This window comes from Sinocyclocheilus anshuiensis, unplaced genomic scaffold (assembly GCF_001515605.1).
Source record: "Sinocyclocheilus anshuiensis isolate Anshui unplaced genomic scaffold, SAMN03320099.WGS_v1.1 scaffold1993, whole genome shotgun sequence".
Lineage (NCBI taxonomy): Eukaryota > Metazoa > Chordata > Actinopteri > Cypriniformes > Cyprinidae > Sinocyclocheilus > Sinocyclocheilus anshuiensis.
The window spans coordinates 80119-92446 of record NW_015540847.1 but is presented as its reverse complement, the minus strand read 5'-3'; the positions used below and the strand labels follow the sequence as shown (position 1 = coordinate 92446).

The 12328-nt window shown below is 44.5% G+C and overlaps 2 protein-coding genes across 5 annotated transcripts in view; one reads left to right on the top strand and one right to left on the bottom strand.

The window, feature by feature from the left end:
• LOC107687607 (neuronal cell adhesion molecule-like) overlaps positions 1-12328 on the bottom strand; it is a 125030-nt gene that overhangs the window by 67645 nt on the left and 45057 nt on the right. The gene's annotated exons all lie outside the window — the stretch shown is intronic.
• The window catches only part of LOC107687614 (zinc finger BED domain-containing protein 1-like), a 15985-nt gene continuing 10360 nt past the window's right edge, over positions 6704-12328 (top strand). The window contains exons 1-2 of the mRNA XM_016485009.1: positions 6704-7287; positions 7903-8276. Coding sequence (XP_016340495.1) covers positions 6816-7287; positions 7903-8276 — 846 coding nt within the window. The 5' untranslated portion in view covers positions 6704-6815. The remainder of the gene's footprint in view (positions 7288-7902; positions 8277-12328) is intronic.

The window sequence follows — 12328 nt, the reverse complement described above, 5'->3', positions numbered from 1 at the left end:
CTTGCTTAGTTGGGGACACTTAATTTCCAGCGATATCGTTGACTTGATTGCACAGACACTATTTAAACTGAACTGAGCTGGATGATGACATCACTGAATTCAATGATGAACTGCCTTTAACTGAAAATTGAGTGTTTACTATTGTCACTTTGCATTATTGACACAATATTTTCCTAATTAATGCTGTACAGTTGCTTTGTCACAATCTGTATTGTTAAAAGCGCTATATAAATAAAGGTGACTTCACTTGACACTGAAAAATAATAATATTATTCACATTATTTTACTACTACTGCTACTACTAATAATAATTATTATTATTTCTATTTATAATGCACCTTTTCTGCTCAAAGCACAATAATAATAATTAATAATAATAAATTATTATTAATATCATTACTATTATTATTAGCTTAAATGAATAACTGAAAAGAATACATATTTAGGTCTATATTCAAAATTTATGTATTTGAATTGGATATAACATTTCCATTTACTTGGATTACACACTTTTAACATAAACTAATATACTTATAAATTAAACGGGTCAGATTTCTGTAATAGTACTAACAAACTGAACGTGTTTCAAATACACAATAACCAGATTTATATATTTATCATCAATAAATCCAATTCTCATTCATCAACTAACTGAATATCGTTTGTTCCACAGCTAACCATATTCAGTCACGTTCATACTTTTTACCTGAATACTGATTCAAAGCAATCTGAATAAATATTATAATGTGGTAACACTTTACAGTAAAGTCACTTTATCATTAGTGACTGCATGAGCTAACATTAAATAATAATCAGAAATATATTTTTTAAAGCATTTATTAATCCTTCATTGTTTGCTCATGTTAGTTTTCAGTGCATTAACTACTGTCAACTTTTGATTTTAAAAATGCATTAGTAAATGTTGAAATTACAGTTCCCTTTCAGTCGGTCACGTACCGACGAATTGGGATCTCGCCTGAGAGTCCTATCATCTTCGAGTGTAACTAAACGAGCCAATGCATATTGGCGTGTGAGATTTGCATCTCGCGCTCCACCCCGCAGCGGGGGTATAAATGCGGAAGCGGGTGCAACGCACATTCAGCTTTTCGTTTCGGAGCCGAGCGGTTGTTGACTGTTCTGCTCAATCTATCGTCCTCGTGAGAACTGACGAGCTACGAGTGCTCAGGGAGGAGCTTCTCAGTGTTGGTGTGACGGCGCTGCAGCGGTGGTTCCCCTGTGCGCTTCAGCACTAAAAAGAGCTAATTTCCCTAAAAGAGCAAACACGGGAGTGACGTTGCATCTTTTAAACATGTCATTCCACCTGTGTGTTTTTGGATGCGATCATTACCTGGCGCCGGATGACATTCATGATTGTTGCTTCACGTGTTTGGGCATTGAGCACGCTGAGGCTGCTTTCGTGGATGAGGTGTGCTCTCTTTGCGGGAGGATGACCATCTCAGTGTTGCGGTCGAGACTCCAATACCTAAGGAGAGGTGGAGCCCCCTTACCTATGCCCCGATCTAGTTCTTCTTCTGTTCCACAGAACAGGGCTACTTTGGTGAATAGACAGGGTGACCTGAGGGTTACAGTGGGGGTAAACCCGCCGAGTACATCTCCATGGGCCCCCCTTTCCTCTAGCATACTGCAAGCTGTGGAGCATCCGGGTGAGGCGCCAGTCCTTCTTGCATGGAGGAACCGGTCTTTCATTCGGTGCTCTTCCAGATGACCAGATGTTGATTGCGGCATCGGAGGGTGAGCTGGAGTCTGGGGATGAGGACACGGCTGCGTTGCCCCCTTCGGGGAGAGTAGCGTTGTCCAAGCCTGACCCAGAATTAACAGCTATGCTTTCCCGGGCTGCCGAGGCGGGCGGGTTCGAGTGGAGAGAGCCACCATGACCCGGCCCATCGAGTTTAGATGATTGGTATCTCGGGGCGGCCCGGGCTGGTTCTCAGCCCCCCTTCCCAGTGCCATTCTTTCCGGAAGTGCATGAGGAGGTGACTAGGTCATGGAAGGCACCTTTTTCTACCCGAAACCGATCTGGTGCCTCCTCCTCCCTTCACTACCTTCAATGGTGGGGTGGCCAGGGGATACATGGCGATCCCTCCAGTGGAGCGCGCAGTTGCGATGCAATTGTGTCCAAGGAGCGCTTTCACCTGGAGGGGTAACCCACGTCTCCCATCCAAGGCCTGTAAGTTATCGTCCGTTCTTATGGCCAAGGCTTACGGAGCCACTGGACAGGCTGCCTCCGCCCTGCACGCTATGGCATTCTGCAAGTATACCAGGCCAAGGCACTAAAGGAGTTGCACGAGGGTAGTTCTGACCCAGGGCTGATGCAGGAGCTGCGCACAGCGACGGACCTTGCCTTACGAGCAAAGAAAATCCCTGCGCGCTCCCTCAGTCAGACGATGGACATGTTGGTGGTCCAGGAACGCCATCTCTGGCTGAACCTGGTGGATATGTGGGAGACTGACAGATATCGTTTTCTCGACTCCCCTATCTCCCAGACTGGCCTCTTTGGCGATGCAGTCGAGAGCTTTGCCCAACAGTTCTTGGCTACCCAGAAGCAGGCGGAGTCTATAAAGCACATCCTGCCCTGGCGGTCTGCTGCTGCTTTCACCCCGCCACCGGCTGAAGCTGCTCTGCCTGCTCGTCACCGAGGGCACCCCCCACGGCTTCCTCTGCCCCTGCTCAGCCTCAGCAGCAGCGTCCACCGAGGCCACAGCAGGGAGCTGGCCACAGGGGTGCGGTACCGCCCGTCCAGGCCCCCGCCTGGTGGCAAGCGCAAGTGCAAGCGGCCCTGAGACAGGCAACCCAGAGATGGAGGGGACAGCTCTTCGGGAGATGGTGACTGCACCACTCCCTCCCCCGGAGGAGGGCTGGGTGGAGAATCTTTTGTTTCCTTTTGTTTTTGTTCCAGTAACCAAACTATCAAAAAAAGAGCAGTTTCCACTATCTCTGTGTTCCAAGAGGGCGCAGTTGACGCTGCGTCACGCTATGCCTGGCTAGCCTCATCCCCCTCTTCTATCGGCAGTGGGCAGAGGGGCCTGATTCAGGAAAGTTATGCCTTCTCCCACGCCCCCTGCACAACCCTGGAGCCAGGTAGGTGTTACACCACACACCCAGACCCCACTTCGGGACTCTATGCCTCCCGAGTCGGGTCCCTGTCCTCCAACATGCTGCCCCACCATGGGTACGTCTGTGGTTCCTCTGGTCCCGCTTGTACGGTTTCTGGGAGCCTGGCAAGCACTCCCCAATCCATCTCGCTTGCCCATTCAGACCGTCAGACTCGGCTATGCGATACAGTTCGCCTGGCGTCCCCCCAAGTTCAGGGGCATCCAGTTCACCTCCATGCTGACCAGCGATGCTCCTGTCTTACAGGCAGAAATCGCAGTCCTGCTGGTGAAGGAAGTGATAGAGCCGGTCCCTCCAGCTGATATGATGTCAGGGTTTTACAGCCCTTACTTCATTGTACCCAAGAAAGGCGGTGGGTTATGACCAATCTTGGACCTGCGAGTTTTGAACCGGGCCCTTCACAAGCTACCGTTCAAAATGTTGACGCAGAAACGCATTTTCGAATGCATCCGTCCCCAAGATTGGTTTGCAGCAATCGACCTGACCTGTACTTTCAAGTCTCGATTCTCCCTCAGCACAGGCCATTTCTCCGCTTTGCGTTCGAGGGACGGGCATATCAGTACAATGTCCTCCCCTTCGGGTTGTCCCTGTCGCCCCGCGTCTTCACGAAGGTTGCGGAGGCAGCCTTTGTTCCTATGAGAGAACACGGCGTTCGCATTCTCAACTATCTCGACGACTGGCTCATTCTGGCGCAGTCACGGGATCAGTTGTGCAAACACAGGGACATGGTTATGCTGCTCGGACTGCTTCATATGAGGCCGCTTCAGCACTGGCTTCACGGCCGAGTCCCAAGATGGGCATGGCAATGTGGCACGCACCGAGTAACGATCACTCTGGCCTGTCGCCAAGCTTTCAGCCCATGGTCGGACCCTGCATTTTTATGGGCAGGAGTACCCTAGTACAGGCACGCTGTTGTGTTCACGGATGCCTCCACCACAGACTGGGGTGCCACGTACAACGGGCATGCAGCATCGGGTATTTGGACGGGTCCCCTCCTGCATTGGCATATCAATTGCCTCAAGTTGCTTGCAGTACGTTTTGCACTGGGCCGCTTCAAAACGCTGCTACGAGGCAAGCACGACCTGATCACCAGGTTCCTGAGGGTTCCTAACCCTGTACCCTCTTGGGATCTCCCTCTGGTGCTTACGGCATTGCAGAGGACTCCTTTTGAGCCATTGCAGTCCGCAGAGCTGAGAACTCTGTCAATAAAGACAGTGCTCTTAACTGCGCTGGCTTCCATCAAGATAGTGGATGCCATCATCTTGGCATATTCAAACCCAAGATGTGCTGTGCCCCCTTGGGTTGAGAGCACACTCGACGAGGAGTGTTGCTTCTTCTTGGGCGTTGGCGCATGGCGCCTTGCTGACAGATATATGTAGTGCTGCAGGCTGGGCGACACCAAACACATTTGCTAGGTTTTATAGCCTTCGTGTAGAGCCAGTGTCTTCTCGTGTACTCGCCCCGAGTAGCCAGTAAACACAGAGAGATTGCTCGGTGTCAAGCTTGCTGCGCATTTCCTTCCACGGATCGCATATGTGAGCTTATTCTGCTCCACAGTTCAGTTCCCCACAGGTGAATCCTGTTGAGTTCCTCCATCACCTTCGGGAGCCGCACGTGGTGGAGCGTCCGGCGTTAGGCCTAACACTCGTAAGTACGCCTGTTAGTTAACCCCTGTTCTAGGCTAGGTGCTCATATGTAGTGATCCCCATGGTGATCCCATGTGTGTATTCTTCCACAGTACGGCTCCCCTCTTGGCGAGCATGTGTCTTTCCCTTGTTAGAGTCCCCTCTGCCGTCCTGCCGGTGTTGTCTCCCTCCTAACTGAGCCGGAGCCACCTTAAAGACGTACCATATGTTGTACTGCCCTTTATGCCCAGTCCATATGTGTAATCTCCACATGATACCTCCCTGCAGGCGGGATGTGGATTCCGCAGCATTCCTACAAAAGGCACACTTTCCCAGTGTTATCCAATAGTCTCACTGTGTGGGTTAAGAGGAACAACAGTAATAGACTCTCTCCATGTAAGCCCTGTCCTATCTTCCGCCCCAGTAGCCGCGAGGGGATCAGGTGGCTTACTAGGGGCGCTGGAAGGGTCAGTAATGGTGGCGCTTTGTTAGGGATCCCAATTCGTCCGACTGACTGAAAAGGAACGTCTCGGTTACGTATGTAACCCCCGTTCCCTGAAGGAGGGAACAGACACGTCACATCCCGTCACCACAATTGCTGTACCACCACAGGGCGCTGGGTTCCTGGCTCGGCTCCTCAGCGAAAACCTGAATGTGCGTTGCACCCGCTTCCACATTTATACAGAGATGCAAATCTCGCACACCAATATGTATTGGCTCGTTTAGTTACACTCGAAGATGATAGGGCTCTCAGGCGAGATCCCAATTCGTCGGTACATTTTGACGTGACATCTCCGTTCCCTCCTTCAGGGAATGGGGGTTACATACGTAACTGAGACGTTCAGTATTGTTAACAAGTAAACTAGTATTATAAAATTTTACTGATGTAAATAAAATCAAACAGAAGCAAATACTTAATACTTAAAAATAAACTATGCCATGATTAATTTTTTTAGTACACCACCTGTAGCATACTACAATTTGGGGCGTGATCCTAATCTGGCACACTATCTAGGGCAGACGAGTGAATTGGGACGCAGCCATAGTCACAGATTTACTGTGTCACACAGTTTAGTTCTTCAGGCATGAATAATAATCTACACTAGGGCTGAATCTGTAGATGTGCCCACTTATCATGAAATAAATAGGCCAGCATCATATATCACGCTCACTTATGTCATTACCATCACGTAGATAAAGAGGCTATGCGTTTGCATGTTTGAGTCTATCGAATTGCTTCAGAAAGCTGCTGATTGTGTTGTTTGCTCACAGCAGGCTGTCTGCAGGGAAAACAACCAAACTTAACTCCAGCCGGGTGAAGGTTTTCAGGAGCATTACATAATCAGGCTTAAGGTCTCGCTCTTAAAGGGAACCAACTTTTATAAGACTTTTCCGTGCAGCCGAACCGACTTCAGATAATCAGACAGCTTGAGGTGTTTGAGATCTTTTGCTATGGGTTTTGCCTCTAATTCGGTTGTGAACGGTCTCTCCATTGGGAAAGATTTCTGAGTGTTTTCTCAGAGCCACACAGCAGAAATATGCGACAACAGCCAATCAGCGTGCACGTCACAGTACAGAGTCCATTTCCTACCGCACTTTGCGAAGCTAACTCGACACGACGACGACAAAAAAATAAATAAAAAAAATGAGTGGAAGCGGCGACGAAAGTGAAACTAACCTCGAGTTATTATCCAAAGATAATGAAATTGTGGACAAAAAAGGTAGCACGAATTCTGTTATATGGAAGTGGTTTGGCTATCTGAAATGTGACGAGGCGCAGATTAAAACGATCTGTAAAATATGTCGTCAGTTTGTGAAAACCAAGACTGGCAACACAACCAACCTATTCCATCACCTAAAGAAGTATCACCCAAACGACCACACCGAGAGCATGAAAATGCGGGTCGATGCTACTCCGTCAACAAGCAGGGCTAGCAGCGGGCTGTACCGAAGCAAAAATCGATCGTGTCGTCCTTCGTGGCTATTACCCCCTATGAAAAGAGTTCCAAAAGGAGCAAGGACATAACCAGGGCCGTTTCTTACTTTCTAGCGAAAGAAATGATGCCCCTAAGCACAGTGGAACAAGACGGGTTTAGGAAATTAGTTAAAGTGCTTGACTGCCGGTACGAACTCCCTGGCAGAAAATACTTTTCCAAAACCGCACTGCCTCAGCTATATGAAGAGTGCCGCGAAAAGCTGGAAAATAATCTAAGGAACGTGAGATTTTTTGCCACTACCTCCGACCTATGGTCGAGCCGGACATCCGAGCCATATATGAGCCTCACCATTCATTACATTGACGAGGAGTGGGGTCTGCAATCAAGATGCTTGCAAACTGCATATTTTCCGGACGACCATACTGCGGAAATACTTTCTGCGGGTCTGGAGGATGCACTCGCATCTTGGGGCCTTAGCGAGGACCGCCAGGTGTGCATTACAACGGACAACGGCGCAAACATCGTCAAGGCTGTCTCACTTAAAAACTGGACCCGTCTGCAGTGTTTTGGTCACCGGCTACATCTAGCCATTGGTAAGTTAAGCATCTAAAAAAAGGTAAAGTTTTCAGTGCTAAAAACAGCATATGAGGATTTATAAAATATCCTAATTGATTTCACAGCATTTAAGGCTATCACATTTGACTGCATAATTTAGAAAATGCGGTCGTATTCACACTGCCCTAACAAACACCAACTTGCGTGTGGTTGTGTGCTGTAAAGGCAGGGATAAATAAATAAATAAATAAATGATTGTCTAGCCCTGCTTGACGCTATTTGATAAATATGCATGTATATTAAGCATGTTAAATGCCGTCAATGTTTTAAAATGTAAGTAATGCATCAATTCCACAATAATAACGTGATAATTTATCATAATTTGTTCAATTTTGATTCAGTTACGTTTCTGTTGGCATTGAAGTTGTCATGGCATGCTTAAGCCATTATGTCATTTAACTCAGATTTGTGGGATAAAAAGACAGCCCTAGTGTGTGTGGTCTAAATGTAGTTTCTCGTTGATTGAAAATCTCATAACATTGTAATTTATCATCACAAAATACTTTTTATCATCACAAACAAGTAATTTTTATAATCATCTTTGCCTTTTAAAGATTCTAAACATGTGCCTATATTGTTTTCTTCATCATCAGAGGGGAGTATGAGAGACCAGAGAATCCAAAGAGCCATGGGTGTGTGCAAAAAAGTGGTCAGTGCTTTTTCCTTCTCATGGAAAAAGAAACGAGAACTAGCGGTCACTCAAGAGGAGCTCAAGCTGCCAAAGCACAAGTTGATCACAGAATCACCCACCAGGTGGGGGTCACGCCATGCCATGATAGCACGAGTGCTAGAGCAGGAGAAGGCCATTGCAAAAGTTTTATCAGCTGATAAAAAAACAAGGCACTTGGCTCCCTCATGGCAGGACATTGACGTTCTGGAGTCTGTGTGCAAGGCTCTAAACCCACTTGCTGATTTCACTGATGCCCTTTCTGGTGAAGAATATGTGAGTGTGTCGTACCTGAAACCTGTACTGCATCCACTATTGACAGACCAGTCTGCCCGGCAAAAAAATAATAATAATAATAATGTGAAAGTTTTACAAATTGTGTGCACTTGCTAGAAGTTGTATATTTTTGTTTACATTTTACATATTTAATGTACCTCTTAAAGACAGACACTGTTGACAGACCAGTCTGCCTGGCAAAAAAAAAAATAATAATAATAATGTGAAAGTTTTACAAATTGTGTGCACTTGCTAGAAGTTGTATATTTTTATGTTTACATTTTGCACATTTAATGTACCTCTTAAAGACAGACACTGTTGACAGTTAGTCTTTCTGGGGGGAAAAAAACTGTAATTGTGTTACAAATGATGTTTACAATAGTATTATGTTTACATTTTGGACATTTACTCTCATTTACCATCTTTTGTCACAACTTTTATTTTTAAATTTATTTTAGTAAGTTGTTTTAATTTTTAAGGCCAAATGTGTAATCTTTTTTAAAATTTTTTTAAAATAAACTATACTTTTAAAGTGTAATTTAATGAACCCTCTAATTTTTGTGGCTTCAGTCATTGTTGGGATACTCTTTTAAAGCTGGAAGCATTAACAACTTATATCGAAATATATATCGTTATCGTTCAATATGGAAAAAATTTATCGAGATTAAATTTTTGCCATATCGCCCAGCCCTAATCTACACTTATAAGACTAAACTCTAATCATAACTAGTCTATTCTTGCAAACACTGTTCATAGTTTAGAGTTTTTTATCCAGTCAAAGCTCTTTTAGTGTAATTGTACAAACGTCCAACTTAAGCTCGAGCTTCACGTGTCTTTCTGCTGCCAAATCTTGACTGATTTTTGTCAAGTAAACGTCAGAATAACTGTAGTCATATTTCCAGATGAACACTTACTGGACTGAAGCAGCTCGGCTTTACTTGATTCTCTGTGAATCATTTTTTAGAGTCTCAAATCTGACCATCAGGATCGTTTGAGGAACGTTTGTTTCCAGAAGCTTTACTTTTACGGTTCCTCAGTGGAGGAATGATCTTCCCAAGCCTCCAGAACATCTCACATCTTTTGAGGAGCATTTATTTGTTCATCTTCATCTCTCAATCAGCACTGGATTGCATTGCATTATATGTTTGGATCATTTATATCTCATTTTACTGAGACAGATTATTGGAGATATAGAGCGACGACTGATATTTAGATCATTTTATGTCAGTATCTGCTGTACTATTATAAATATCTCACTGATTTACATTACAAGCAGCAGAATTTCATTATAAATATCAGCATCTGCAGTAAATTGAATATTTTTGATCAGTTTGAGTCTCTGAATCAAACTGAGCTGTTTTTTCCTCCATATTCTCACTGTATCAGACTATGAGTCAGAAAAGCCCGATACACAAATATTTTGTCTAAAGGTTTAATAAACTGTTTAATTTTATAAAAAATTAGATTTTTCTGACTATTGTTTCATATAGCAGGCTTTACAGGGTTAATGCTTGGTGTAAGAGGTTTGATCAGTATTAGAGGGGTGGGGGGGGGGGGGGGTGGGTGGGGTGGACTAAAGGCTCTCACTGAGTCTCTGTTCTTGTGAAAAGCCTCTTCAGACTCTCAGACTCCACCTGCTCGTCTCAAAGGTTTCCTCTGGAGAAGAACTCGCTCCCACTCCACAGTCCCGGGAACAGTATATGCCTCTGAACACACACATAAAGACAGCTCATTGTGGCCGCGGCGAGTAAAAGTGTACGAACCCGTCCGGCTTGGCCTCTATTGTTCCTGTAACACACCAACCTGACACCCCATTGTGTGGGACGATGAAAGGACATTTAATGTAAGACTTTTACCTTCAGTGTCGAACTACGTGATGTGTGAGAAACAAATGCAAGAAAGGAAAATTAATCAAAGTTCAATCAAATGCAATTAGCTGAACTTAAATTAGATTTTTTTTTTTTTTTTACCAATTTAAGTGCCTCTTTATATGTAATTTCATAATCTGACATTATAAGAAAGTGCAATTAAATGCAAGAAACTCAAACTCAACTATAAGACAATAGAATGCATCTAAACTCAAACGAGTGCGTGTTACTCATTTTTAAGTGTCAAAATGCACTGTGTGTGTACGCATATGTACACTACTGGTCAAAAGATTGTAATAATTTGGATTTTTAAAGTCTCTTCTGCGCACCAAAGCTGCTTTTATTTGATCAACAATACAGTAAAACAGTAAATATTATTAGAATTTCAAACAGCTGTTTTCTCTGTGAATATCTGTTAAACTGTAATTGATTTCTGTGATCAAAGCTGAATTTTCAGCATCATTACTCCAGTCTTCAGTGTCACATGATCTTTCAGAAATCATTCTAATATGCTTCTTTCAAAAGCATTAACAAACCTTATTGATTCCAAACTTTTGAGCGCTAGTTTATACATAGAAAGAGTGAGCGATGGAGATGTAGGATATTTCCCATCAGATGGAGTGATTCTGTGGCTCTTTTCTCCTCATTCAAGCGCTGCAGGTGAATAGAAATAATTTCCCATTCATTGCCCTCAAAAGCCACGACCCTCCGATCCCAGAGCTACCAACAAAACCTCATTCAAAGTGTGAGAAAATCAAATCACGGATGAGCGGGTCAGAGCCCCAAAACACCAGCACAATCAACAGGTCAACACATGTGTCAACACAATTTTATTTTTCAGTGGAATGGTAACATGTGAATCTGCAGCTCTGAAATGTTTGATAGAGTCTCCTGTATGATCATCATTTCTGAGCCGCTCTAATGCATGTGGTCTTCAGCAGTGACCCGATCAGAACCGACACTCGAGCCACCATTGACCCGCGCCACATCACACCTGCTCCTTCACCACTAGGCTGTATCTGACTGCTGTGGAAGCTTGTGTCCGCCACCCAATAAAAACATAAAAAGGGAATCGTGATATTTTATCCCACAATTCTGAATTCTGAAATCGGCGTTTATGTCTCACAATTAATTACTTGCAAATGTAATTAATTGCAACTTGCATTTCTAAGAAAAAAGTCAGAATTGCAACTTTATAACTTGCAATTGCGAGTATACATTGTGAAATTCTGACTTTTTTTCTCAGAAATCTAAGTTTACATCTTGCGAAACATAACTCGCAACTTGTAATTGTGAGATATAAACTTGCAAATTCGAGAAAAAAAGTCAGATTTGTGACGTTACAACTTGCAATTGCGAGTTTATATCTTGCAATTCTGAGAAAAATAGTCTGAATTGTTACTTTATAACTTGCAAATGCGAGTTTACATTGTGCTGATCGTACGGGTGCTGGATGACAATTTTCCCAGCTTTACTAGCTACTGCCTGTCTGTCAGGAAGCTGGTGATCCACTAACAGATGGAGGAGGGCACTGAGAGCTGAGTTAGTTTGGGCAGGACTAGGTTTGGGATGATAGTGTTAAAAGCTGAGCTGAAGTCCACAAACAGGATCCTCACATAAGTCCCTGGTCTGTCTAGATGTTGCAGGGTGTAGTGCAGTCCCATGTTGACTGCATCATCCACAGACCTGTTTGCTCTGTAAGCAAACTGCAGGGGGTTCAGTAAGGGTCCTGTGATGTCCTTCAGATAAGCCAAAACCAGTCTTTCAAATGATTTCATGGCCACAGACGTTAGAACCACAGGTCTGTAGTCATTAAGTCCAGTAATTTTGGGTTTCTTTGGGACAGGGATGATGGTGGAGCGTTTGAAGCATGAGGGGACTTCGCACAGCTCCAGTGATCTGTTGAAGATCTGTGTGAAGATGGGGGTCAGCTGGTCAGCACAGGATTTCAGACAGGCTGGTGTAACACAGTCTGGGCCTGGGGCTTTTTTCCTTTTCTGCTTCCGGAAGACCTGGCGCACCTCGTCTTCCCTGATCTGATGTGCTCAGGGGAAATAAATATTTTAGGAAACACAAGAACTGCTTGTTTTCAAAGCTGCATTTTTCATGCAAGCTTATGTCTTTTTTTATGCAGTGCTGCATGTAGTTTAAGAGCATAATGTTAGGTGATGTTCAGGCAGCTTGGAGGACTCTGCGGGCGAGGGATTT